Raw genomic sequence first — 25,955 nt, 5'->3', positions numbered from 1 at the left:
AACAACAGCACTTATGCTCAAATTGCATGTGGCAATTACTTATTATGACATTGCAATTACTTAAAAATGCATGAAAGAACACTTTTTTAAAAAAAGATTTTATTTCTTTTTTGATGGAGAGAGAGAGATCGATCGAAAGTAGGCAGAGAGGCAGGCAAGTAGGCAGAGAGGCAGGCAGAGAGAGAAGGGGAAGCAGGCTCCCCACTGAGCAGAGAGCCCGATGCTGGGCTGGATCCCAGGACCCTGAAATCATGACCTGAGCCAAAGACAGAGGCTTAACCCACTGAGCCACCCAGCCCCCCCAAGAGTGCTTTTTGATACAGAAAGATGTTCACCATATAATGGAGAAAAATGTTACGGAGATTATGTACCGCATACTTCCATTTTTCTAAATTGTTTATTTAGGTGTAGAAATCTCAACCAGGGTGTGAAAGGAAAATACATGTTTTTTTTTTTTTAAGATTTAGTTTAAAAAAAAATAAAGATTTAATTTATTTGAGAGAGAGAGAGAGAGCACAAGCAGGGCAAGGGGCAGAGGCCAAGGGAGAAGCAGATTCCCCACTGAGCAGAGAGTCCAATGCAGATCTTGATCCCAGCACCCTGGGATCATGACCTGAACTGAAGGCAGATGCTTCACTGACTGAGCCACAGGCGCCCCAGGAAAATAAGTTTTAAGGGACAGGCTACAGACGTTCATAGTGTTAGCAGCAGTTCTGAGTTGTGGGATTATGGATGGTATCTTATCTCCATTTTCACTCGTTTACTCATTTCTCCAAAGCAAACTTTCTAATATCCTCTACTCTCTATTCCTCTGCCCTGCTGTTTCTCCAAAGCCTTTTCCACCATTTGATAAACGATTTTACTCATTCATTTGTGTTCTCCGTCCACTTAAAAGTCAGATCTCAAGAGGCTAGGGAATTTTGTCTGTTTTGTTTTTCCCCTGCTATCCCCCCGCGTGACTTTTCCTTCCAGGGCAGGCCCAATCCTACAGTTTTCTTGGTCCCCCATAGCAGGGTCCGTGTCCACCGTCGGGGGGCAGGACGGTGTGGGAGCCCCGCGGCCTGGCTGCAGGGGCGTCGTCTCATTCGCTGCCTCTCAACAGTAAGGATACTGATGACGCTCCCGCGCAGAAGGAGAGACATTTACTAATTTGCTGTCGTCACTGTGGGGATAGGACACGGTGGGGGTTCCCGACCGTTCTTCTTCCTGTTGCAAAACTTAGCACGAGGAAAACCACGCTCCTACCGACAGGCTCGAGGGCCGCACGCGGAGCCATTCCACGCTCACACGGACACAGCGTCGCCACGAAAAGCTGCACCTGAGCGCGCTCAGGGAGCCGGCAGCAGCACGGTCTTCTCGCCGCACCTGCCAAGAGGTAACTAGGGACGCTCCGGTCTCCAGGCGAAGGGAGGCGGAGTGCCCTTTCCACGCGCCTGCGCACACTCCCGCCCAGCTCCACCAAGCCTCCAAGCCCTGGGCCACGCCCCCGAGTGCCGTGCTCTTTAATCGCCGGCACGCACGCTCCGACGCCTGGGTTCCTCCTCCGGTTTTCTACAGCCCAGGGACACGCCCCGTCGGCCAAGCCCCGCCCCACCCCGCCTTTCTTGCCTAGGGCTCCTCCCCCTTACACCGCCTGCCTCGGGAGATTCGCCGCCTGCGCGCTCGGAGCGCGGACGTCGGACCGGGCGGCCCTTCGGGTGAGGGCGGTGGTTTCCGGGCGGAGGCCGGTGGGCTGTTCCCGCGGGTCGGCAGTCGGGGCCCGGGTACCGGGCCGGGCAGGCGAGGCGGGCCGCCCTGACCCCGGCGGTGTAGTCCTAACCCGTTCGCCGCCGCCGAGCCCTCCCTGCGCCGACTACATTTCCCAGAGGCCCGCGCGGCGCGGCGCGATCTTGCAGTCCGAGGGGCGGGCGCGGCTGGGTTGCGGCTGGGCGGGGCGAGTGAGGGGAGTGGGCGTGTGAGTGAGGCTGGACCCCAGAGGCCAGCGAGGGACCAGGGTACGCTGGCGGGAGTGTGAGAGAGAGCGAGAGAAGGGCTGTGCCTGCGCGTGGAAGGGGAGCGCGGGTGGGAGGCTCCGGGAGAGACTGAGCCGAGGGAGTGTGTGTGTGAGAGAGTGTGAGATGCCAGAGATGTGGGGGGGGGGGGTGTGACAGTGTGAGCTGCCAGGGATGGTGGGAGGTGTGTGTGTGAGAGAGAAAGTGTGAGGTGCCAGACGTGTGGTAAATGTGTGAGAAAGTGAGATGCCAGAGATGTAGGAGGTGTGTGTGTGTGAAAGAAAGTGTGAGGTGCCAGAGATGTGGGATGTGTGTGAGAGAGAGTGAGATGCCAGAGATGTGGGGGGGTGTGTGTGACAGTGTGAGCTGCCAGGGATGGTGGGAGGTGTGTGTGTGAGAGAGAAAGTGTGAGGTGCCAGACGTGTGGTAAATGTGTGAGAAAGTGAGATGCCAGTGATGTAGGAGGTGTGTGTGTGTGAAAGAAAGTGTGAGGTGCCAGAGATGTGGGATGTGTGTGAGAGAGAGTGAGATGCCAGAGATGTAGGAGGTGAGTGTGTGTGTGTGTGTGAGAGAGAGAGAGAGAGAGCAGGAGAGAGAGTATAAGATGCCAGAGATGTGGGAGAGATGTGTGAGAGAGAGAAAATGTGAAATGCCACATGTTGATGCGTGTGTGAGAGTGTGGGATGCCAGAGATGGTCAGAGGTGTGTGTGTGAGAGAGGGAAAGGGTCAGATGCCATACATGTGGGAGGTGTGTGTGTGAGTGTGAGCTGCCAGAGATGTGGGAGGTGAGTATGTGTGAGATAAAGTGTGAGATGCCAGAGATGGTGGCAGGTGTGTGTGAGAGACTGTGGGGTGTCAGGAGCATGTTGGTGAGTGTGCGAGGCTGCAGTCGGTGTGTCTGTCGTAGTGCAGGTGTCTGGGTGTGAGAGAGGGCACTGTGTCCTGGGTGTGTGTGAGATGGTTGCGGTGCAGCTACAGGGGGAGAGGCCAGGGTGTGTGTGTGTGTGTGTGTGGTAGGAGAAAGAAAACCTCTGGCCCAGTTTGGCCGCATGGAGGCCACGTCCTCAGATGGACAGTTAATACCCATCCTAAATGCGGTTCAGCCTGCCCGGGAAATGGAGTTTTCACTAAGGAGTCAAGAATTTTCTGGGCGGCTCTAGTGAGGTCACAGGTCACGTGGGCCTTCATCCCCGAAAGCAAGCCGAAGTGACCTGTGCACAACCCCTCACATTCCTGCTAAAGGGAAGTTACTGTGCCCGAAACAGTCCTGTCCTTTCTTTCGCTGGCTTCTTGCCCCACCGCCTTTCTAGAAAAATGAACGTTTCGTGCAGCTCCTTGGAGCCCCTCTGCTTGCAGGGTGGGCGGCAGCCCTGTTCTGGAACTGATGAGTAGAGCTAATTAGATGTTTAAATTTTCCTCAGTTGGATTTTGTTCTTGAGCAGTTTCTATGTGTGACAGAAATCCCGACACAGATGACACTGAGAATGTGCGTGCGTGTGTGTGTGTGTTTGTGAGTGTGAAGTGTGAGGGGCTATTGTGTTTGTTTGTGTGACAGAGAGGAAAGCTGGAGACGTGCTTTTGTGTGAGACCAGAGCGAGCAGGACAGAGACCATGGAGACTGCAGATTGTCCCCCGAAGGCTTGCAGGTATAGCCTCGGTTAGGCTGCGGAGTGTGCTCGTGTGAGCAAGACAGAGAGGAGGGCGCAGTGAGCCGTGGTATGTGTAAGAGAGTAAGTTTGGGGGTGTGTGTGATGTTTGTGTTTCACCCTGTGTGTTTGTGCACAGGCCTCCGAGACCATGGTGAGTGTGACTGAGTGTGATGTGGCTTCCTTTAGGTGCTTGGGATGATGTCCTCTGTGGTCAGGAGGTCGACAAGATCTTAGGTCAGTGTTTGTGTGTCACACCGTGTGCTTGTAGCTGGCCCAGGGTGCTGGGTGTGTATGGGGACACTACTTGGAAGACCGATAGCACCAGCTTCTTGGTGTGTGTTGGTTTTCGGTGTTGTGTGTTGCTGAGGTAAGAACCCTAGAGTAGAAGCCCCTGCTCCCAGTTCAAGGATTCCAGTAAAAAGCAATGCAGGGAGGTGACTAACTAGAGCCCCCGACTGGAGCAGGTGACACCTTCAGTTATGGGTGGCAAAAAGGAGGGGAAACCAAGGACTGAAGACTGATGAGAGTGAAGGTGGCAAAATCAGATGCTAAGTTGCCCCATTGTCCGTTGTCCCAGCCTGAGATGCAGGCCAGGCCTGTGGGGATTGGGTGGAGAATGATAACCCTGGCATCTGATGCATTGAGGAGTCAGATTTTTTTTTAAAGATTTTATTTATTTATTTGACAGAGACACAGCGAGAGGAAACACAAGCAGGGGGAGTGGGAGAGGGAGAAGCAGGCTTCCCGCTGAGCAGGGAGCCTGATGCAAAGATTTTCAAATTGTAGATTGTGTCAAATCCTGAAGCAGAGATGCAGAAAGGGAAAGAGCCACGTTTACCGATAAAAATAAGACCAAGAATGGGATGGCAACTTTTTGGAAAAAAGATTAAATTTAGGAACGCGAGCATAAGAGAAACAGAATTGTAGGTTGCAGTCCTTCCTGGCTGTAGGTGCCTAGACTGTTCTGGCTGTTTGGGCAGCAGTAGCAAGGAAAGCCGGGGGAAGAAGGGGAGGACAGAGTTTTTAGGCTGATGGTTCCAGGAGTGGAGAACAAGCCTCATCTCCTCACTGTCCTTTCTCTCTCTCCACGCCTGTTCTCTAGGACACTGCTGTTCTCCAGGAGAGAAGTCAGCGAGGAAGGCTGGAAATGACTGTTGAACTAGTTAAAGCCATATCCCAGGTTAGTTATTTCCATTCTCATCTGTGAAAAGTCTTACTCGTCAGGACTTAGTAAGGCGTCTTTTCTTTTGAAAATTCTCTGATTAACAGTGGTTTTGACTGGCCTGGTTCCCACTTTCCCCAGAGCGTGCTAACTCAGGCTGCCTGATGGGTAAGTGAAACCAAGTGTGATGAGGCCCAGCGCCCTCTCTGAGTCCCCTCTTTCCACTTCACTCTTGGTTCAGTGTTGACGCCTGGGAAAAGATTTGGTTTCTGTTATGTGGAATAGAGTTGTCTCGGTACCAGTGAGTGGCGTTCCAAGTAAAATGTGCATTTGCTGGCCCTCTTCTGTTTTTAGAATGCATTGGAGTCATCCTTCAGGCTGAATTCTGTTCAGATCTCTAATTTTATCCTTAAGTTCTTAAATTTTTTTTTTGTTTAGCTAAAAAACCTTATTCTAGTCAATTTTTGGAAATTACATATATGATATCTATATCATGTATATATGAAATTCAAGACATAAAAGTGATTTTTTTTGCCTTCCAGTTCTTAGGAGAAACTATATCATTCAGGGAATTCTATTCATACATACATAGGTTTTTCCCTTCTATGTTTTTATGGATCCAGTTTAAGAAATCCTTGTCTACCCCAGCATCTGTAGATACCAGGTTTTCTTCTAAAAGATTTGTTTTTACCTCTCATAGTTTTCTTGCAAGTTTATGTTTGATTTTTGTCATTTTTTTCCTGTGAGGATAAGGTCCTGTGAGGATAATGTAAATTTAATTTACATTAAATTTAATTTACATTAAGTTGTTACATTAAATGTTTAATTTGTCCTAAATGAGTCAAGGGTTCCTTGTTTTCCCACTTGTCTCTCCATTTGACCCAGTGGTATTTGTTGAATAACTCATCTCTTTCTTTTTTTTTTAAAGATTTTATTTATTTATTTGACAGAGAGAAATCACAAGTAGATGGAGAGGCAGGCAGAGAGAGAGAGAGGGAAGCAGGCTCTCTGCTGAGCAGAGAGCCCGATGCGGGACTCGATCCCAGGATTCTGAGATCATGACCTGAGCCGAAGGCAGCGGCTTAACCCACTGAGCCATCCAGGCGCCCTAACTCATCTCTTTCTTAACTAATTTGGAATGCTCCCTGTATCTTATACTTGATTCTGTTGCTGGACTACATTCAGGTTTTTTTTTTTTTTTAGATATTTATTTATTTACTATTTATTTGAGAGAGAAGGGGAGAGAGAGTGTGCTTGCACACATGCATGTATAAGCCAGGAGAGGAGCAGAGGGAGAGGAATAATAAATAAATTGCTGAGTGTGAGCCTGACTAGGGGCTTGATCCCATGACCCCAAGATCAAGACCTAAGCTGAAATTAAGTGTTGGAGGCTAAACTGACTGAGTCACCAAGGTACCTTGCACTACATTCAGTTTTACTTGTATTTCTGTTTGTTTGTTTTAAAAAAAAGTAATATTTATTTATTTATTTGAGAGAGAGAGTGAGTGCACGAGCAGGTGGGGAGTGCAGAGAGTGGAGAGTGGAGAACAAATGGAGAACAAGTGGAGAACAAATAAAAAAGATTTTATTTATTTATTTGACACAAGTAGGCAGAGGGAGAGGGAGAGAATCTTAAGCAGGCTCCATGCGTAGTGGGGAACTGGTTGCAGGGCATGGTCCCAGGGTCCTGGGATCGAGCCCCACATCAGGCTCCCTGCTCAGCAGGAAGCCTGCTTCCCCCTCTCCCCCTTCCTCTGCTTCTTTTCCCTCTCTTGCTGTGTCTCTGTCAAATAAATAAATAAATAAATAAAATCTTTAAAGTCTAGATCTTTTTTACTCTGTATATTTCACTTATGCTCTAATTCTCTTCAATTTTCTAATCTGCTGTTAGGTCCATCATTGAATCATAGCTTCCATTTATTGCATTTTCAGTTTTATTTATTTTTTATATTATTTTTTTAAAAAAGATTTTATTTATTTATTTGACACAAGGGAGAGGTCACCTGTAGGCAGAGAGGCAGGCAGAGAGAGCGAGGGAAGCAGGTTCCCCACTGAGCTAAGAGCCCAATGCGGGGCTCGATCCCAGGACCCTGCGATCATGACCTGAGCCGAAGGCAGAGGCTTAACCCACTGAGCCACCCAGGCGCCCCACATTTTTAGCTTTAGAATGTCTGATTATTTTGTGTAATTCCCCATTTTCTGCCTAAATCCACCATTTCTTTATCCAGTCATTTATTTGTATTAGCTAGCATGGACTCACGCTTATTTATTTTTTACTTTTTTTTGTTGCTCAGGTTCTAGGTTTGGTCATTAGGAGCTCTTTTAGATACTCATGTGTCCCAGTGACATACCACATCATTGTGGGGTATTTTTGATTTGTTGAACACCGACTTTGTACTGCATATCTAGGTTCCTCCTGTGTACTTTGATGGAGACGGTTTACTCTTGCCTGTGGCGCGTAGCTGTGCTGAGATCAGCTCAGGCCTAGTGTGGTCAGGAGCTGAGATGATTAGAGGCAGGGCCTCAGTGCTTCTGAAAGCTGGGTTATGTCTGGTTCACCATCAGTTCTGGGGTGTAGTCCTTTCTTTGGGTTCTCAACCAAGAGCCTGGGGTATTTATTTACCAGAACCCTTCTTTGGCAGATAGTAGTATTCTGTGAATGAACAGTCTAGATTAGCATTTATTACCATTGTTTCTTCTCCTACATCATTCTTCAGAACTCTTCAGCTTGTCAGCTGTGAGCATTTTATCAATCTGCTTCTGCCTGGGGACTCTGAATAAAATTGCACTGGGTATATTGACGTCTTGGAATAATTTGTGGTATAAAGCACATTTGGGGAAATTTTTGCCTTGTCTTTGGGCATTTACAGTGTTTTGTAAGGTGGAAGGGCTAACATTCTTCCCATTACTCATCTTTTTCCAGAATTCCCTTAACTGTTCTTACAAGTTTATTTTTCTAGCAAATTTTAGAATTGGGAACTTTTTTTTTTTTTTAAGCTCTGCTGGTTATTTTATTTTATTTTATTTTTTTTTAAGATTTTATTTATTTATTTGACAGACAGAGATCACAAAGAGGCAGAGAGACAGGCAGAGAGAGAGAGGAGGAAGCAGGCTCCCTGCTGACAGAGAGCCTGATGCGGGGCTCCATCCCAGGACCCTGGGATCATGACCTGAGCCGAAGGCAGAGGCCTTAATCCACTGAGCCACCCAGGTGCCCCTCTGCTGGTTATTTTAAAGTTATTTATTGAGCAGATACTTTTTGACCTTGTACATGCCAGATGGTCTTTTAGATTCTGCCGGTGCAGCAAGATTGACAAAGACCGTGCCCCTGTGGAACTTACTTTCGGGGTGGGGGATGGGGGGGAGATAGACATAAATAAATGAATCTGTATACATTAAATAGTGAAATGTGCAAGTCTTGGGACAGCTGGGTGGCTCAGTCAGTTAAGCATCTGCCTTTGCCTTGGGTCATGATCCCAGGGTCATGATCCCAGGGTCCTGGGATTGTTTCCACATCTGGCTCCCTGCTCAGCGGGGAGCCTGCTTCTCCCTCTCCTGCCTGCTGCTCCTCCTGCTTGTGCTCTCTCTTTGGCAAATGAATAAATAAAATCTTAAAAAAAAAAAAAGAAATGTACAAATCTTTATTTGTACATAATATTTTCATTTTTCTTGGGTAGATTAACCTAGAAGTAGAATTTCTGGGTGATACGGTAAATTCATATTTAAGTTCTTAAGAAACTGCTAAGCTGTATTTTTCAAAGGGGCTGTGCCACTTTACCTCCTTGGCAGCAGTGTATGAGGGTTCCCATTTTTCCATATCCTCTCTAAATTTGTTTTCTGTTTTACTAATTTAATTTTTTTCTTTTCTTTTTTTTTTAAAGATTCATTTATTTATTTGATAGAGAGCGATCACAAGTAGGCAGAGAGAGAAGGGGAAGAAGGCTCCCTGCTGAGCAGAGAGCCCGACGTGGGGCTGGATTCCAGGACTCTGGGATCATGACCTGAGCCCAAGGCAGAGGCTTTAACCCACTGAGCCACCCAGGTGCCCCACTAATTTAATTTTATTACTGTCTGTTGGTTACGTATAGATTTTCAAGTAGATAAAGTTTTAAATTCATCTCTTCATAGGTTTCAGTTGCTCTGAATCCTGAATTGAAAATATAGCCTGGGGGCACCTGGGTGGCACAGTGGGTTAAGCCTTTGCCTTCGGCTCGGGTCATGGTCTCAGGGTCCTGGGATTGAACCCCACGTTGGGCTCTCTGCTCAGCAGGGAGCCTGCTTACCCCTCTCTCTCTGCCTGCCTCTCTGCCTACTTGTGATCTCTGTCTATCAAATAAATAAATAAAATCTTTAAAAAAATATATATAGCCTGAAAATTTGGGAGTTTAAAATTTAAGGCTTTTGTTGGCCTAGTATATGATGAGTTTTTGTTTACTGTGTATTGGGGCATACCAGAAAGCTAAAAATGGCATTACCCAGACTCCTTTGCAAATAGGGTCTGTATATGACTTATATATGCCATGTAGAGGCTTCCAGTACAATGTGTGGAAAGCAGAAGTTAGCAACAGGAAGTAGCAGCAAAGTTCAGGGAAATAGGATTTTAAAGCCAAAATAGTGGCAGAGGCATTTGGTTGTTCTGGGGGCAGTTCTGGCTGAAATTCCTACTGGTCAAGTCCTAGCATATTAGGTGCTTTATCTGTGGGTGACACCGGACGGAGAATGGGATTTTTGAAAAACACCATCTTGATCTAATTTAGGCTTTTCTCCTGATGTATAGCTTTTGCTTGTGTATCATGCAAACTTTGCTCTTTAGTCCTTCTGGAAATCCCATATATTATTTGATACCTTGCAGTAAATGTTTTTCTTCTTAAAAAATAATTACAATCTCTTCAAATACTATAAATTAGAATTTATTTAGGGGCGCCTGGGTGGCTCAGTCATTGTGCATCTGCCTTTGGCTCAGGCCATGATCCCAGGGTCCTGGGATCGAGCCCTACATCAGGCTCCCTGCTCTGTAGGAGGCCTACTTCTCCCTCTCCCACTCCCCCAGCTTGTGTTCCCTCTCTCGCTCTCTCTCTCTCTGTCAAATAAATAAATAGATATTTAAAAAAAAAAGAATTTAATTTAATATAAGATTATCAGTAAAAAATAAGAATGCATATAAAGATACCTATATAAACACTGGGAAAATTCTGATGGTGTACATACCAAATAATTAGCCAGAGTACCAGGATCACAAGCAATCAAATTCATTTTTCTGTGGGAATATCCAAAACACCTAATTTCCTTATAGTGACCAAATTATACTAAATATTGGAAAGAATGTGGCTACTTCTGCTTGCCTTGTTAAATTCATCTGAATGCATTTGGTTTTATAAGAACATGGGAAATGATGGGTAGCAGCCAAAATGGCAGCCTCAACTAACTAGAAGGGGCAAACCAAAACTCCTGAAAACCAGTAGCTCACAGTGAATCTTAAAAAGAATATATAATACCAGGGTGCTTGGCTGGCTCAGTCAGAAGATCATGAATTCTTGATCTTGGGGTCATGAATTCAAGCCTCCTATTGGGTGTAGAAAATAAAAATAGGGGTGCCTGGCTGGTTCAGTGGGTTAAAGCTTCTGCTTTTGGCTCAGGTCATGGTCTCAGGGTCCTGGGATCGAGCTCCACATTGGGTTCTCTGCTCGGCAGGGAACCTGCTTCCTCCCTCTCTGCCTGCCTCTCTGCCTACTTGTGATCTCTGTCTATCAAATAAATAAATAAAATCTTTAAGAAAAAGAAAAAGAAAATAACAGGAGCACCTGGGTGGCTCAGTCGATTAAGCGGCTGCCTTTAGCCCGGGTCCATGGTCCCAGGGTCCTGGGATCGAGCTCCGCATTGGGCTCCCTGCTCGGCAGAAAGCCAGCCTGCTTCTCCCTCTCCCACTCCCCTGCTTGTGTTTCTTCTCTTGCTGTGTCTCTGTCAAATAAATAAACAAAATCTTTAAAAAAATAACAAAAAATGTTAATACTTTTATTTGAAAAATACACTAAATATTTTCTCAAAGGTCTGTATATCTTCTAAAGTCCCATACTTTGAATATCTTTGTATCATGCCTTTGTTCTAAACTTAAGTGTTCATTGTCAAAAAGCAAATTAAGACATTCTTTGTATAGCTTTGTCTTTATATAGAATACAGTTACCATTGTCATTGGTGTGCAATGCACAAGCATGAAGATTTTTCTTTTTGATGGAAATAAATCTGAAGATGAAAAATGCCCATATTTAAAAAAATTTCTTACAACCTGCTGGTGATTATAACTGGACATTTATTTTTCTCAATGCATTTAATTCTTTAAGAAACTAAAAAGTAGGGGGGGGGGCACCTGCGTGGCTCAGATGGTTAAGCAACTGCCTTTGGCTCAGTTCATGATCCTAGAGTTCCAGAATCGAGTCCCACATCGGGCTCCCTGCTCAGCATGGAGTCTGCTTCTCCCTCTGACTTCTCCCTTCTCATGGTCTCTCTCTCATTCTCTCTCAAATAAATAAAAATAAAATCTTTAAACGGAAAAAAAGAAACTTAAAATTAGGGGTGCCTGCGTGGTGCAGTTGGTTAAGCATCCACCACTTGGTTTCGGCTGAGGTTGTGATCTCAGGTTAGTGAGATTGAGCCCTACATCGGGCTTTGCACTCCGCATGGTATCTGCCTAAGACTCTAAGACTCTCTCTCCTTCTTCTTCTGTCCACCCCCACCCTGTGCTTGCTTGCTCACTTGCTTACTCTCTAAAATAAAGAAATCTTTAAAAATATATTTTAGGGGTGTTTGGGTGGCTCAGTGGGTTAAGGCCTCTGCCTTTGGCTAAGGTCGTGATCCTGGAGTCCTGGGATTGATCCCCGAGCCCTGCTTCGGGCTCTCTGCTCAGCGGGGAGCCTGCTTCTCCCTCTCTCTCTCTGCCTGCCTCTCTGCCTACTTGTGATCTCTGTCTGTCAAATAAATAATTAAAATCTTAAAAAAATAAAAATAAATAAAAATATATTTTAAAAAGAGACTAAAAATTTTATTTATTCAGTTTCAGTTTGCTATTGTCTTAAGCATACAGGTTTGTTAGACTCAATATACAAATTGAATGTGTTATAGTCTTAATGCTGTGTGATTTCTCGTATTATTATATAGTTTATTCTGGTGTAAAATGTCATGCTAGTTCTTAATGGTATAGAATGAGAAAATTGCACTTTAATTATATTTATTGTTTTTATTGTGTAAGAAAAGATAAAATCAGCCCCATCAGTCCAGAAACCCCTTCTCTTCTGAAACAAAACCCTTCTAGGATTTCATAGAGTACCATTTATAAAATATCAGTTTAGATAATCTTGGTTTTTAAAGGTTCAACCACAGATATAAGCCATTCCTTGAGGCTCTTATTTACTGCCCTGTGGCCACCTGTCCGTATTTCCACGTGCCGACAAATAGGTTAGCATCCTTGCATAAATGCAGTTTAACACTTTAGTAAATACTATTTTAGGTTGGAGCTTCATATTATAAAGGTTTAATTTTTTTTTCTCCTCCAAGGGCTATTTCTCACATAAAGTAGAAATAATTTAAAGCTTCAACTTGGAGTTATGCATGAAATGAGCATTGGTTGATTAAGAGTGTGTTTGTGTCATTTCAGGACTTGGTTACATTCAAGGATGTGGCAATAGACTTTTCCCAGGAGGAGTGGGAATGGCTGAATCCTGCTCAGAGGAATTTGTACAAGAATATGATGTTGGAGAACTATCAGAACCTGGTATCACTGGGTAAGAATATTTTCCCCTCTACAGAATTTAGAATTACGTTAGGGAATTTTTACATTTTTATTTATTATTAAAATTCCTTTATTTATTTATTTATTTATTTTAAAAGATTTTATTTATTTATTTGACAGACAAATCACAAGGAAGCAGAGAGGCAGGCAGAGGGGGGGGAGCAGGCTCCCTGCTGAGCAGAGAGCCCGACGTGGGGCTCAATCTCAGGACCCTGAGATCATGACCTGAGCTGAAGGCAGAGGCATTAACCCACTGAGCCACCCAGGCGCCCCATTATTAAAATTCTTTTAAGAAAGATTTTATTTCAAAGGGAGATAGAGTGAGGGAGCACGAATGGGGTGCACGGGCAGAGAGAGAGGGAGGAGCAAACTCCCCGCTGAACAGGGAGCCCAACTCAGGCTTGATCCCAGGACCTGGAGATCATGACCTGAGCTAAAGGCGGATGCACAACCATCTGAGCTCCCAGGCACCCCGAAGACATGTATTTCATTGATGAATGAACAATGCATCTGCAGTGCTTCTCTGAGAAGCCCCTTTTATCCTGCTTGTGGTTCACTAATCTTGAAACTTAAATATATCTCTTTAATCAAATTTGAATAATTTTGGTGTTATTTCTTCAAATAATTTTCGCTGCTGTCTCTCCTGGTATTTCAATTACAAGTATATTAGAACCTTTGATATTATGCTGTAGGTAGCTGAAGGTCTGTTCATTATTTAAAATGTTTTTTCTTTGTCAGATTAGGTAATTTCTATTGACATAACTTCAAATTTACTTCCACTTTTTGTGTCTTCTTTAATGTCATGTTAAGTCAATGTGGTGAATTTTCAAAAAATATTTGTTTATTTATTTGAGAAAGACTGAGCATGAGTAGGAAGGAAAAGGGAGAGAGAATCTCAAGCAGACTCTGCACTGAGCACAGAGCCTGATGGAGGACTTAATCCATGACACTGAGATCAGGACCTCAGCCAAAACCAAGAGATCGATGCTTAACCAATTGCACCACTGAGGCACCCCAAATGTAGTGAATTTTTATTTATTTATATGTATTTATTTTTTGTCGTGGTTTTTTGTTTGTTTTTTGTTTTTGTTTTTGGTACCCCAGCTGGGACATGAAAGTAGTGAATTTTTTTTTAAGATTTTATTTTTATTTATTTGACAGATCGAGATCACAAGTAGGCAGAGAGGCAGGCAGAGGGAGAGGAGGAAGCAGGCTCTCCACTGAGCAGAGAGCCTGATGTGGGACTGGATCCCAGGACCCTGAGATCATGACCTGATCCGAAGGCAGAGGCTTTAACCCACTGAGCCACCCAGGTGCCCGAAAGTACTGAATTTTTAAATCTCAGAGAGTATATTTTTCAATTCTAAGCTTTGCACTTGGCTCTTTTTTTATAATGTCTATTTCTCTGCTGAAAAATTCTAAGCATGTTCTCCTTTATGTTTTTGGGTATGGATATAATAGCTATTTTTAAATACCAGTCTACTAATTCCAACATCTGTGTTATTACTGGTTAGCTCTTCATTAATTACTTATTTTTCTGAGTGTGATTCACTTTTTCCTCTTTCTACTTAGAGGTAATAATTCTGGATTTTATCTCAGACACTATAAATGATACATTGTAGAGGCTATAGATTCTGCTATATTCCTTTCTTTTTTTTTTTTAAGATTTTATTTATTTGTCAGAGAGAGAGAGGAAGAGAGAGCGAGCACAGGCAGACAGAATGGCAGGCAGAGGCAGAGAGAGAAGCAGGCTCCCTGCTGAGCAAGGAGCCTGATGTGGGACTCGATCCCAGGATGCTGGGACCATGACCTGAGCCGAAGGCAGCTGCTTAACCAACTGAGCCACCCAGGCGTCCCTGTTATATTCCTTTGAAGAGTTTTGTTTTCCTTTTTTTTTCTTTTTTATTATGTTATGTTAGTCATCATACAGTACATCATTACTGTTTGATGTAGGTTCCATATTCATTGTTTATGTATAACACCCAGTGCTCCATGCAATCCATGCCCTCCTTGATACCCATCACCAGGCTCACCAATTTTGCACACCCCCCCAACCCTCATTTTGTTTCTCAGAGTCCACAGTCTCTCATGGTTAGTCTCCCCTGATTCCCTCCCCACTTCGTTTTTCCCTTCTTTGTCCTAATGTTCTCCATGCTATTCATTATGTTTCCCATATGAGTGAAACCATATAGTAATAGTCTTTCTCTGCTTGACTTACTTTACTTAGCATAATCCCCTCCAGTCCCATCCATGTTGATGCAAATGGAAGGTATTCATTCTTTTTGATGGATGAGTAATATTCCAGACAGTTAACTTGACTCAGACTCCAAACTCTGTCTCTAGGGGCTCTTTACAATACATCAGTTACTGGCTGTCTGATGATCCTATGTAAATGCTGGGCAGAATTTCTGCCCCAATTCCCTTAGAAAATTGTTTAACTTTATTATAGAGTTGACTGTTGGCAGTCCCACTAGACTATGCCAGAAGCTTTATATAATCTGTCTCTAAAATGTTTTACCCTTTGATCTTATCATTCGTGTTCTATCATTCCACCAGTATTAAGGAACTGACTTATAGTTCTGAAATGCCCCAAATATGGCCAATTTTTGTGTTTGGTTTTTTGTTTTTTTTGTATGTAGGTCTTTGCATCTCTAAGCCATATGTGATCTCCTTATTGGAGCAAGGGAAAGAGCCTTGGGAGATGAAGACAGAGATGACAAGAAGCCCATTCCCAGGTGAGTGTGGGAGAACCAGATAGGGGAATCCTTTCTAAATAATGGCTCAGCTATTTTCAAAGGTGATACTTTCTCCTTTCTTATGCTACTTAGAGACTCTTTTCAAGCTTTCTAAGCCTGAGGAGAAAATTGAAACTTTGCTCCTTAGGATAGGCTCCCCAAATGTCTAGATATCTCTTCTCTCTAATAGCTAACTCAGTTTGCAAAAATCTCTATCCAGCTCTTTCCCGTCCCCTTTCTTTTTGCCATTTAGACTTAAATAAGCTGCTCTGTTTCTTAAATCTTAACTCCTAAATTAGGTGCTACTAGAAAATCACAATATTTCCTGCTGCTTGAAATCTTTCATTGCTTTTCTGTTGCAAATAGGAAAGACCTTACCACCCCTTATGTATCCAGCTCCATCCTACTTCTCTTAACTTATCCTCTGTGATTTTTTAGCTTTTTCACTCTACTTTAGGGCAGAGTTTTCTAAATTATGAGATACCCAGGTATTCAGATATGTTAAAGGTATGCCAACTGTGAAATCTCTAAGCCTTGAGAGACCAGGTGTGGTCAGACGCAGTCTGAGTTCCATCTTTGGTTCCTTCTGGACTGCAGGCAGTATCATTCTTTAGTCTCTGTTTGCCTTACAGATGTTGATGAGTCCCGACAGTACAGTTGAGAAGCTCTTTACTTAATTGTTAGTCACCTTTTCTGAACTCACCAAGCTCTTTACTGATTCAGGCTTTTGCGCCTCCTGATTTCTCCGCCCACTATGCCCTTCTCTTGGCTGTCTGTCCATGCTTGACTCTTGTTGGGTTTGGCCAGCAAACCCTGAGTCAGCGAATGAAAAGAGTACTCCAGACACCTTGGTAGGAGAAAGGAGAAGCCTGGGGACCAGATGCTCTAGTGGCAAAGAAAGGTCCAGAGCCAAACTCTGCTTCCACCTTTATTGTGAATGTTATTAATACAACAAGAGAATAAGAAAAACAAGAATGAATATGAAGCTGTAATAATCAGAACAGTGGTATAGGGAGTGTCATGTGAATAGAACAAGCTGTGCTTACGATAGGCACGTAGACTGGGAGTGCATGGGGTGTGTGACCGCCAAAGATACATGTTTCTCCTAAGACATGCATTTACTCCCTGGATTAGTGCATTGAGCCACAATGAGGATCTGGCTGTTTTCAACCCTGAAACCCTAAAGGGGGCTCAGTTCTCTAGACTCACCTTCTTTGTTTTCCAACTAGTTTCATCCCAGGAGGCATGTGTTTATTAAATCTTATCTAGCCAGGCACTGTGAATTCCCACAGACTCTCTGGCCAGAGCTCAAACATCATCTCATCAGAGGCCTTCTCTGACCACCTTCTGTAATGAACATTCCTTATTTCAGCTCAGTTACTTTCTATCGAGCCAGTTTATTTTCTTTGTAACACTCAGGAAAGTGTATAATTAACCTGGTTATGATTTGCATGCTTATTTTCTGCCTCCCCCACTGAACTGAATGTTCAGTTCAGGGAATGTTGAGATCATAGGTGATAATTTTGCCTTTATGAAATTCTCCTTCCACTTCCATAACAGGATTTGATCTTTACATTTTGAGATGATTTGGATCCTAGACTTCCAGGGTCCTCCAAATAGCCAAATATTGGAAGGGAAATTAGCTCCGCTTAGATATACTTTATACTTTGGTTACATAGGAATCTACCACCTCCCTTAAATTGGGAAATGGAGGAACTTCCCTGATAAGAAGTAATCATTGGCTTTATGAAGAACAGAACAAGGAAAAGGGGTTGAAGCCTATAAAATTGGTGGGATATTGAGTCACAGTAGAGATTCAACTCTTAGTAAGTGAGTAAGCTATCTCGGCATCTGTGTGGAGATGGGCCAAAAAGATAAGGGACAACCATGTTTCCCATGGGAGGTTGTGATGTTGAGGCTACCTTCATAGGAAGAATCCATGGTGTATCCAACTTTCTGTTTTTTCTGTCCAGTATTTCTCCCCTCAGTCATCTGTGTAAGTAAAACAGTAGGTAGTAGGTACATTGAACTCTCATGGCCTCAATTCTAGAATTACTGAGGCCTGAGCATTAGGAGGGAAAGAAGGAAGTAGGAAGGGGTAGAAAGCTTGTTAGCACTTCAGAGCCCTTCTGAACTGCTTTAGGAGATTTGATCTCTTCCATCTCTGAACTTTAATACTAGTTTTACTTTTTACCACATGGGCTCTCACTTGATATTTCATGTTTTCTTCTTTTACTTTCTTTGTTGGTCTTGCCTTTCTAATCCCTTTCTGTACTCCTCAAGAACAACTGGTCTTGGGGCGCCTGGGTGGCTCAGTGGGTTAAGCCGCTGCCTTCGGCTCGGGTCATGATCTCAGGGTCCTGGGATCGAGTCCCGCATCGGGCTCTCTGCTCGGCAGGGAGCCTGCTTCCCTCTCTCTCTCTCTGCCTACTTGTAATCTCTCTCTGTCAAATAAATAAAATCTTTAAAAAAAAAAAAAGAACAACTGGTCTTTTATTACATTAGTGTCCATAGTGCTTGACACATAGTAGAAAACTGCTTTAGAGAACATTGGATTAGTCAGTAATTTACTATGGATAAGATTGGAAAGGAAAGCACTTTCTCTTTCGCCGTTTCTTGTTTTTTTTTTTTTTCTTTTTAAGATTTAAAAAAAATTATTTATTTGACAGAGAGGGAACACAAGCAGAGGGAGTGGGAAAGGGAGAAGCAAGTTTCCCACGGAGCAGGGAGACTGATGTGGGGTCATGACCTGAGCCAAAGGCAGATGCCTCACGAATGAGCCACCCAGGCGCCCCTCTTTTGCCCTTTCTTTCTTTCTTTTTTTTTTTAAAAAGATTTTATTTATTTATTTGACAGACAGAGATCACAAGTAGGCAGAGAGGCAGGCAGAGAGAGAGAAAGAGGGAAGCAGGCTTCCTGCGGAGCAGAGAGCCCGATGCGGGGCTCGATCCCAGGACCCTGAGATCATGACCCGAGCCGAAGGCAGCAGCCCAAACCACTGAGCCACCCAGGCGCCCCTCTTTCTTTTTTTTTAAAGATTTTATTTATTTATTTGACAGACAGAGGTCACAAGTAGGCAGAGAGGCAGGCGGAGAGAGGAGGAAGCAGGCTCCCCGCCAAGTAGAGAGCCCAATGTGGGGCTCGATCCCAGGACCCTGAGATCATGACCTGAGCTGAAGGCACAGACTTAACCCACTGAGCCACCCAGGCACCCCCTTTTGCCCTTCCTTGATGCCAGCCTTTTCCCTGAAGTTTTCTCTTAATATCATCTCTTCAGTATAAATTTCTTTATGCTTTTATTTAGAACTTAAAAATGTTTGAGTTTCTGTGATATATGTAAAGTGACTTAGTACTCGTGTTTAAAGCATATTATTCCTACCCTGAAGCCTGTATTTTATCTCACAAGGCAAGAAAGTTATTTTAAGTGGCAGTGAAAAGAACTTCATAATAGTAATACGCACCTACATATATCATTATGAAACCAGTTTATTCAAAAAGACTTATGGCAAAACCCCATTAAAATGTGGCCTGGGAAGTGATACTCTTCGTAGGCTGGTGACAATGAGAACATGAATGGAAAAATGCCTTACTATGCAGCCTGAAGTTCAGGGATCTCTGAGAAATGAGGAGCTCACTGTATGAAACATGTAGCAATGGTACATAGAAATACTGATTTCTGGTTATGAAAAGATTAGGCATTTACCTAAACCCCAAGAGAAGTCATGAAGCATAACAGTTTTGTGGTTGCTGGGAATCTGTAGAAATTTTTGATCAGCAGTAGTTATGTGATGATATTAATATTTAAACAACATTAACCTACCTGTATATGCAAGTCAACTAGAAGTGGGAAAGAATAGAGTAATGGTATTTAATTTATAGTCTGTTATGTTAATATAGGATTAAAAAAAGACAGTATTATTATTGTAGCCTATTTCTCTAGGACCTCATTATCCTGCATTTAATTCTCTTTTCCTACATTTCCTACATTATCCTACACTTAATCACTTTTTCCATGTTTCCCTGAGCTCTGACATATACTTGCATATTTTTCAGTTTAAGTGCTGTTACATAATAGATTTTGCAGGATTCACTATTTTTTAACCACCCTGTCCACATTAAATATTTCCCTTGTTATAGCCCATGATAAAGGAAGCACTGGCTTTTTTGTTATCTTTCAGATTCGGGATCTATATATGAGAGACAAGAATTATTTCTGAAGCAGTTCATGTATGATGATGTGTTAATGGAGAGAATTACAACCTATGGACTTGAGTGTTTTACTTACAGAGAAAATTGGAAATGTGAAAGTCTTTTTGAGAGGCAGTTGGTAAGTCAAGATGCATTTATCGGGCAAAAAGTAACCACTTACGAGAAAATCCTTACTAAGGAAATAGATCACAATTATAACAAGTCTGGGAAATTTGTCTATCTAGGCAACATAGAAGAAAATGTTTATAATCACAAGTCAGATAAGAAAAGCTTTTCCCAAAATTCCATGGTAGTGAAACACAAGAAAGTCTATGCAGGAAAGAAACTTTTTAAGTGTCATGAATGTGAAAAAACCTTTACCCACAGCTCCTCCCTTACTGTTCATCAGAGAATTCATACTGGTGAAAAACCATATGAATGTAAAGAATGTGGGAAAGCCTTCAACCAGAGTCAGCACCTTGTTCAACATCACAGAATACATACTGGTGAGAAACTCTTTGAATGTAAAGAATGTAGGAAAGCCTTCAGCCAAAATGTGCACCTTATTCAACATCAAAGAATTCATACTGGAGAAAAACCGTATAAGTGTATGGAATGTAGAAAAGCCTTCAGCCAGCCTGCACACCTTGCTCAGCACCAGAGAATTCATACTGGGGAGAAGCCCTATGAATGTAAGGAATGTGGGAAAGCCTTCAGTGATGGCTCATCCTTTGCCCGACATCAGAGATGTCACACTGACAAAAGACCCTATGAATGTATTGAATGTGAGAAAGCCTTCAGGCAGAACACATCCCTTATTCGTCACTGGAGGTATTATCATACTGGAGAGAAACCTTTTGATTGCATCGATTGTGGGAAAGCCTTCAGTGATCACATAGGCCTTATTCAGCATAGGAGAATTCATACTGGAGAGAAACCATATAAATGTAAAGTGTGTGGGAAAACCTTCAGTTATGGCTCATCCCTTACTGTCCATCAAAGAATTCACACAGGAGAGAAGCCTTATGAGTGTGTTGTCTGTGGGAAGGCCTTCAGCCATCATGCTTCACTCACACAACATCAACGAGTGCATTCTGGAGAGAAACCTTACGAATGCAAGGAATGTGGGAAAGCCTTTAGACAGAGTATACACCTTGCTAGTCATTTGAGAATTCATACTGGCGAAAAACCTTATGAATGTAAAGAATGTGGAAAAGCGTTTAGCATCAGTTCACAGCTGGCTACTCATCAGAGAATTCATACTGGAGAGAAACCTTATGGATGTAAGGAATGTGGTAAAGCTTTCAACCAGAGGGCACACCTTGCCCAGCATCATAAAATTCATACAGGAGAGAAACCTTATGAGTGTAACGAATGTGGTAAAGCCTTCAGCCAGACTACCCGCCTTATTCAACATCAGAGAGTTCATACTGGAGAGAAACCCTATAAATGTAGCGAATGTGGAAAGGCTTTTAGCGATAGCTCATCCCGTTCTCAGCATCGGAGACTCCATACTGGCCAAAGGCCCTATGAATGTGTTGAATGTGAGAAGGCATTTAGAACAAAATCATCCCTTATTTGTCATCAAAGATGTCATACTGGGGAGAAACCTTATGAATGTAGTGTGTGTGGTAAAGCCTTTAGCCATCGTCAGTCCCTTACTGTTCATCAGAGAATTCATTCTGGAGAAAAACCATATGAATGTCAGGAATGTGGGAAAACCTTCAGCCAGATTGGACACCTTAATCTACATAGAAGAATTCATACCGGAGAGAGATCTTATGAATGTAAAGAATGTGGAAAAGTCTTCAGACAAAGCGCGCACCTTAGTCATCATCAGAAAGTTCACTCTGCAGAGTCGTCTCAGGCCTCCAGCTCTTCCTCACCCCATATGTCACCAAGCCCCATAGATATATCTGCTAGATATTTTTGGAATTCATCCACTCCTTTCAATTCTCATTGTCCTACTCCCAAACACAGTCATTTCTCCTGGACTGTTCCAATATAAAAACTGGTCCTACATCCTGTGTTCTTCCCTTCAAGTTCGTTCTTCACACAACTGCCATGGTGGTCTTTTAAACATGTAAATGTAATTAAACTACTCTCTTAAAACCCTGGTTAGGAAATTTAAACTATTTGATGCCTATAAAGTGCTTAGCATAGTGCCTGACCCAGACTAAGTGCTTGATAAATGTTAAATCAGTGTCATTCAGAGTCTGTTTAAAAATTATTTTTAAAGAGTGAACTCTGGAAAGCAGTATATCAGTACTGGGAGAGTATAATAATTTTGGAACTCAAACTACATCCTAAGGTGGATAATGAGGATTAGCATGTGTAGTATTTTTAAAGTTTGACATCAGAATAACATAGTGGCTTTCTTTTGATTCCAAGGCTGTATGTCTTTGTTGGTGCAGAAATTTAGTGTGACCTGGTACATAGAATATGTTTTAGGAAGTATCTAAAGCTCTGGATAAGACTGAAACAAAAGAATTAGAATTTATTGGGAAGAATATAAGACTATAGTTAATTAAGGCAAAGAAATAAAAATTCCTTATTATTTAAAACTGAAGCAATAGAGAACTGGAATAGTTTACCCCTATTTTAAGACACCTGGATTTACAGATTAATTCTAAGCTTTCAAGGAACCACTAATCACACAGTTGTAGAGTGTAAAGCATAAAACTAATTAAACATAATTAAAACATAATACTTTGTAGTATTTGGAATACTTCTTTCATGAGGCTAATTTAGTTCTGATATCAACCACCCCAAAATGAAATGGTAGTTCTGTGTAGAAAGGAAATTATTAATCTCTGCTGAAGAACAACAGAGGTTCTGAATAAATGGAGAGCCACACATGTTTCTAGATAGAAGTTTCAATATTGTAAAGATGTCTACATTCACCTAATTCCAGTCATGATAACTGTAGGATATTTTTACATTGACAGTTTGGTCTGAAAATCATGTGGAGTGTTAAGTAGGCAAGCGTCATAGGAAATTTTTGGAAAAGATGATATGCCCATGAATTCAGTGTATTGCAAAAGTAGTATTTTTTAAAGTTTCTATTTATTTTTAAGTAATCTCAAAATCTAGTGTAGGGCTTGAATTCACATCCCCAAGATCGAGAGTCATATGTTCCTCTGACTGAGCCAGCCAGGTGTTCCACAAAAGTGGCATTTTTGATATATCAGTGGGGGATATGGATTACTTAAATGGTGTTTGACAGTTAGTTATCCACCTAGAAGTAAAAGCAGAGCTACATTTTACTCCTTACAGAGAAGTTCCCTGAATCTGGATTAAAGATGTAATGGAAAACACAAAATTCTAGAAGAGACTATAGAATATTTGTATCCCTTTGAGTTTGGGAAGACTTGGTGGACACAGAGTCTAGAAGCCATGAAGAGAGTGACAGGAAGGAGCATGTAGAAGATTTAAACCTTTTGCATGGTATAAGGCACTATTGCAAAGTTAAAAGGCACATGATAGGCAGGGAGAAATTTTTAAAATATACATATTACATACTTCTAAAAAGTGCTCTTGAAAAGCAGCAAGGATAAGATACAGTTTGAAAATCACACCAACAAGCAACTCACAGTTACAGAATATGAAATTGTCAAATAAAATAGAAGTTCCTAACTACAATAATGATCTGATAAATTAAAAATTTAAAAAGTCCTTGTCACTAACATAAATCAGCACAAATTTTATGGATAGTATCTAGTACTGTTGCAGATGTGAGAAATATATTTTTGTACATTGGGAAGATAAATCTTTTAAAAGCCATTTTAGAAGCTAATGTGTTACTGTCAACATTTTAAATGTAATCACTTTGCTGCAATTCTAAATCTCGGAGTTTATCTTCTTGAAAAGCACAAGCGCAGAAATATAGATGCGTAAGCACATTTATTATAGAAATGCAAGAAATTTGGAGCAGCTTAAATGTCTAGCACTAGTAAGCTAGTTAATCAATTAAATTATAGAAAATTCAGTAGATTACACACTCACTGAAAAGAATGAGGTAGATTTTCGTACTCACAGAAAGACATAATTTACTAACTGATGGTGTAATTTTCATAATGATAATATGATTGTACGGTTATACATATCAGAAATTTATAAAGTTAAAATTAGGAAAATACAAACATATCAGCTATTTTGTTTTTGTCTACAATACAAATTGAAAATATGCACACAGAGATACACATAGACTTTTCCTCTGGGCTGCTCTGATGTCGTTTGGTGAGGTTTTGTGTTGTCAGTTGTACCTAGTTCCCTTTAATCCAATCAGAAACTCTCTCCTCGGGACACAGGAGGAGGCTGTAAATGAGTCCTCCTTTGGCCACAACTTAGGATACTGCCAGCGCTTCTGCTGCTCTGCTCACTGCAGAGAACAGGTCTCTCATTCTTCCCAAGTTGGGTCTTACTATTATCTTGTGTCCACTTTAAAATGAGATTAAGTTTTTTTGCTGTCAACCAAAGAAACCTAACCAATGCAGAGATTGGTATCCTTGAAGGGATTTCAGGCAAAACATCCTGAGAAAAGGTGGATTAGTATTCAAATAAAAAATGTGGTTATTGGATGAAATGGAGCAAAGGATTATAAGGTTCCTCTTCGTGTTTTGTGCCATCCAAGTAGCATGCTTTAATAGCGACAGTAAAACAGCTAATCAGCTGTGGTTGAGATAATTTTTAGACCAGTCAGAAAGATAAGAAATGTCAGTCCAAGGGGTCTGTATGATGCTTGTTCATAATGGAATTGGAAAATATAAAGCAAAAGCAATAATGACTTTTTAAAATTTTTGCTTTAAAGCATGGACTAGAACACCCAGCCATTTTGGTAGCATGATTAAAAGAAGCTCTGTAGCTCTGTGATTGTTAAATACCAAAGAATGAGCTACAATGCCAAGTGAATTCACAATTTTGGCAGATTTCTTAAGTAACTTGTTTGACATTAAGGGACATCTTTGATATCCTGGTTACTGGAATGAGGATTTGTGGCAGAATTTGGGGATTTTAAAACTCTTAAGCCCATAAGAAATCTTAAGAAACCATGCCAACTAATTATCCTTTGTCTGAAATAACTGGGAATGAAGGTTAAAGGTTAGCCTCTTTCCCTTGTAGCTCACCAACACTATGGCTTCTTTGATTTAAAAAAGAAAGAAAATCTGATTCTAAAGTAGCCTAGAGGTTGATAATAGGAGGTTAGGGAAGGGTTGAGAGACTCTGCCAAGTATCAACATTTATATCAGATTTAAGAAAATGGCTGCAAAAATGGGTTTTCATAGGGCTTGACCTCAGATACTAGATTATAAAATTTTGAACTGGGCTGAATTTACACTATACACACAGGGTATTACATATTTGATGTGCTAATCTGCAGTTTATTGCTTTTCTCATAATTTTCTGGGTAGATTCATGCAAATCTCATAAGGCTAGACTGAAACTAAATGATGTTTAAAGCACAGAAATGACTTTGCCTGATATACAGGAAGGAACCAGAAAATTTGGGATGCTGACCTTGCTTTCTCATGTCTGAGTTTCTCACTTGCCTTGTCATTAGGCTTCCTGAGAGGGCCAAAATGCCTTTCCTTGAACCTGTGCCATGAGGAAAGCAACACTACCTTTAGAGAGTACTTTACTTGCCAGCCTTAGGATGTTTGGCATGCTGGGAAGGGGGGCTGCTCTTGGAAAGGGATTTCTGATCTCCAGCAAGGGTAGCTGCCCAGGGAATGCTGAGCCCTAGCAGCAACTCTCCGGAAGCAAAGTTGATTTTGTGGTGCATTTGGGCAGGCTCGTTCTGGCTTGTAAGAGTTGTTATATTTTTAGAGATTTTTTGAACTGGTTACTAAAAGGTATATATGTATGTATGTATAGAAATACATACATGTTTGTACTGGGTAACATGTAACCTGTATGTATTATATACATATGTTTATAGGTTATTGTCTAAATTTTTACTATAACCAATAAGTTGTATTAAACACAGACAATAGTTTGGAAACTGAGTTTTGAGCATTTGCTATATTTTATTTATGACTAACGTTTGCAGGGGGGGACATACCACATAATTGTTGCTACTTTGCTTCTCTTCCCAACTCCGCATTCGGTGACAACATGTTAGCAACTTTGACTCAAATATGATGGGAATCTTTAACAGCATGCACCACAAATCAAGGCTGGTTGACTTTAAAAGTTGACAGTGAAAATGTTAGTAAATCAGGTTACTAACCTGTACGTTGTGTCATGTCTGTACATTGTGAATTATGCAAAAAGTAGAGGAAATATTCCTCTAGTACTCAAAAGCTATTACTTAGCAAAGAGCTCACTCAGCCTGTCATTGACATAACAAGCAAAGTTCTGACCTATGTCCTCAGCTTGTTTCACTTTGATCTTACTCTTTAACGTAAATGGAAATATCAAACGACATTGTCAGAGTTTTACCCATT

At 41.9% G+C, this 25,955-nt stretch overlaps 1 protein-coding gene across 1 annotated transcript; it reads left to right on the top strand.

Moving 5' to 3' along the window:
- The first annotated feature begins 1,598 nt into the window (after positions 1-1,598).
- Positions 1,599-25,514, top strand: ZNF471 (zinc finger protein 471). The gene is given in 6 exon segments (XM_004776939.3): positions 1,599-1,697; positions 4,744-4,821; positions 12,452-12,578; positions 15,226-15,321; positions 19,500-21,205; positions 21,207-25,514. Coding segments are annotated over 5 exon segments (2,175 nt in total). The 5' UTR covers positions 1,599-1,697; positions 4,744-4,788; the 3' UTR covers positions 21,420-25,514.
- Positions 25,515-25,955: the final 441 nt, after the last annotated feature.

Source organism: Mustela putorius, unplaced genomic scaffold, assembly GCF_011764305.1.
Source record: "Mustela putorius furo isolate JIRA1106 unplaced genomic scaffold, ASM1176430v1.1 tig00000196_pilon_pilon_pilon, whole genome shotgun sequence".
NCBI lineage: Eukaryota > Metazoa > Chordata > Mammalia > Carnivora > Mustelidae > Mustela > Mustela putorius.
The sequence above is the reverse complement of the archived record's forward strand: the minus strand, read 5'-3'. Positions and strand labels throughout refer to the sequence as shown.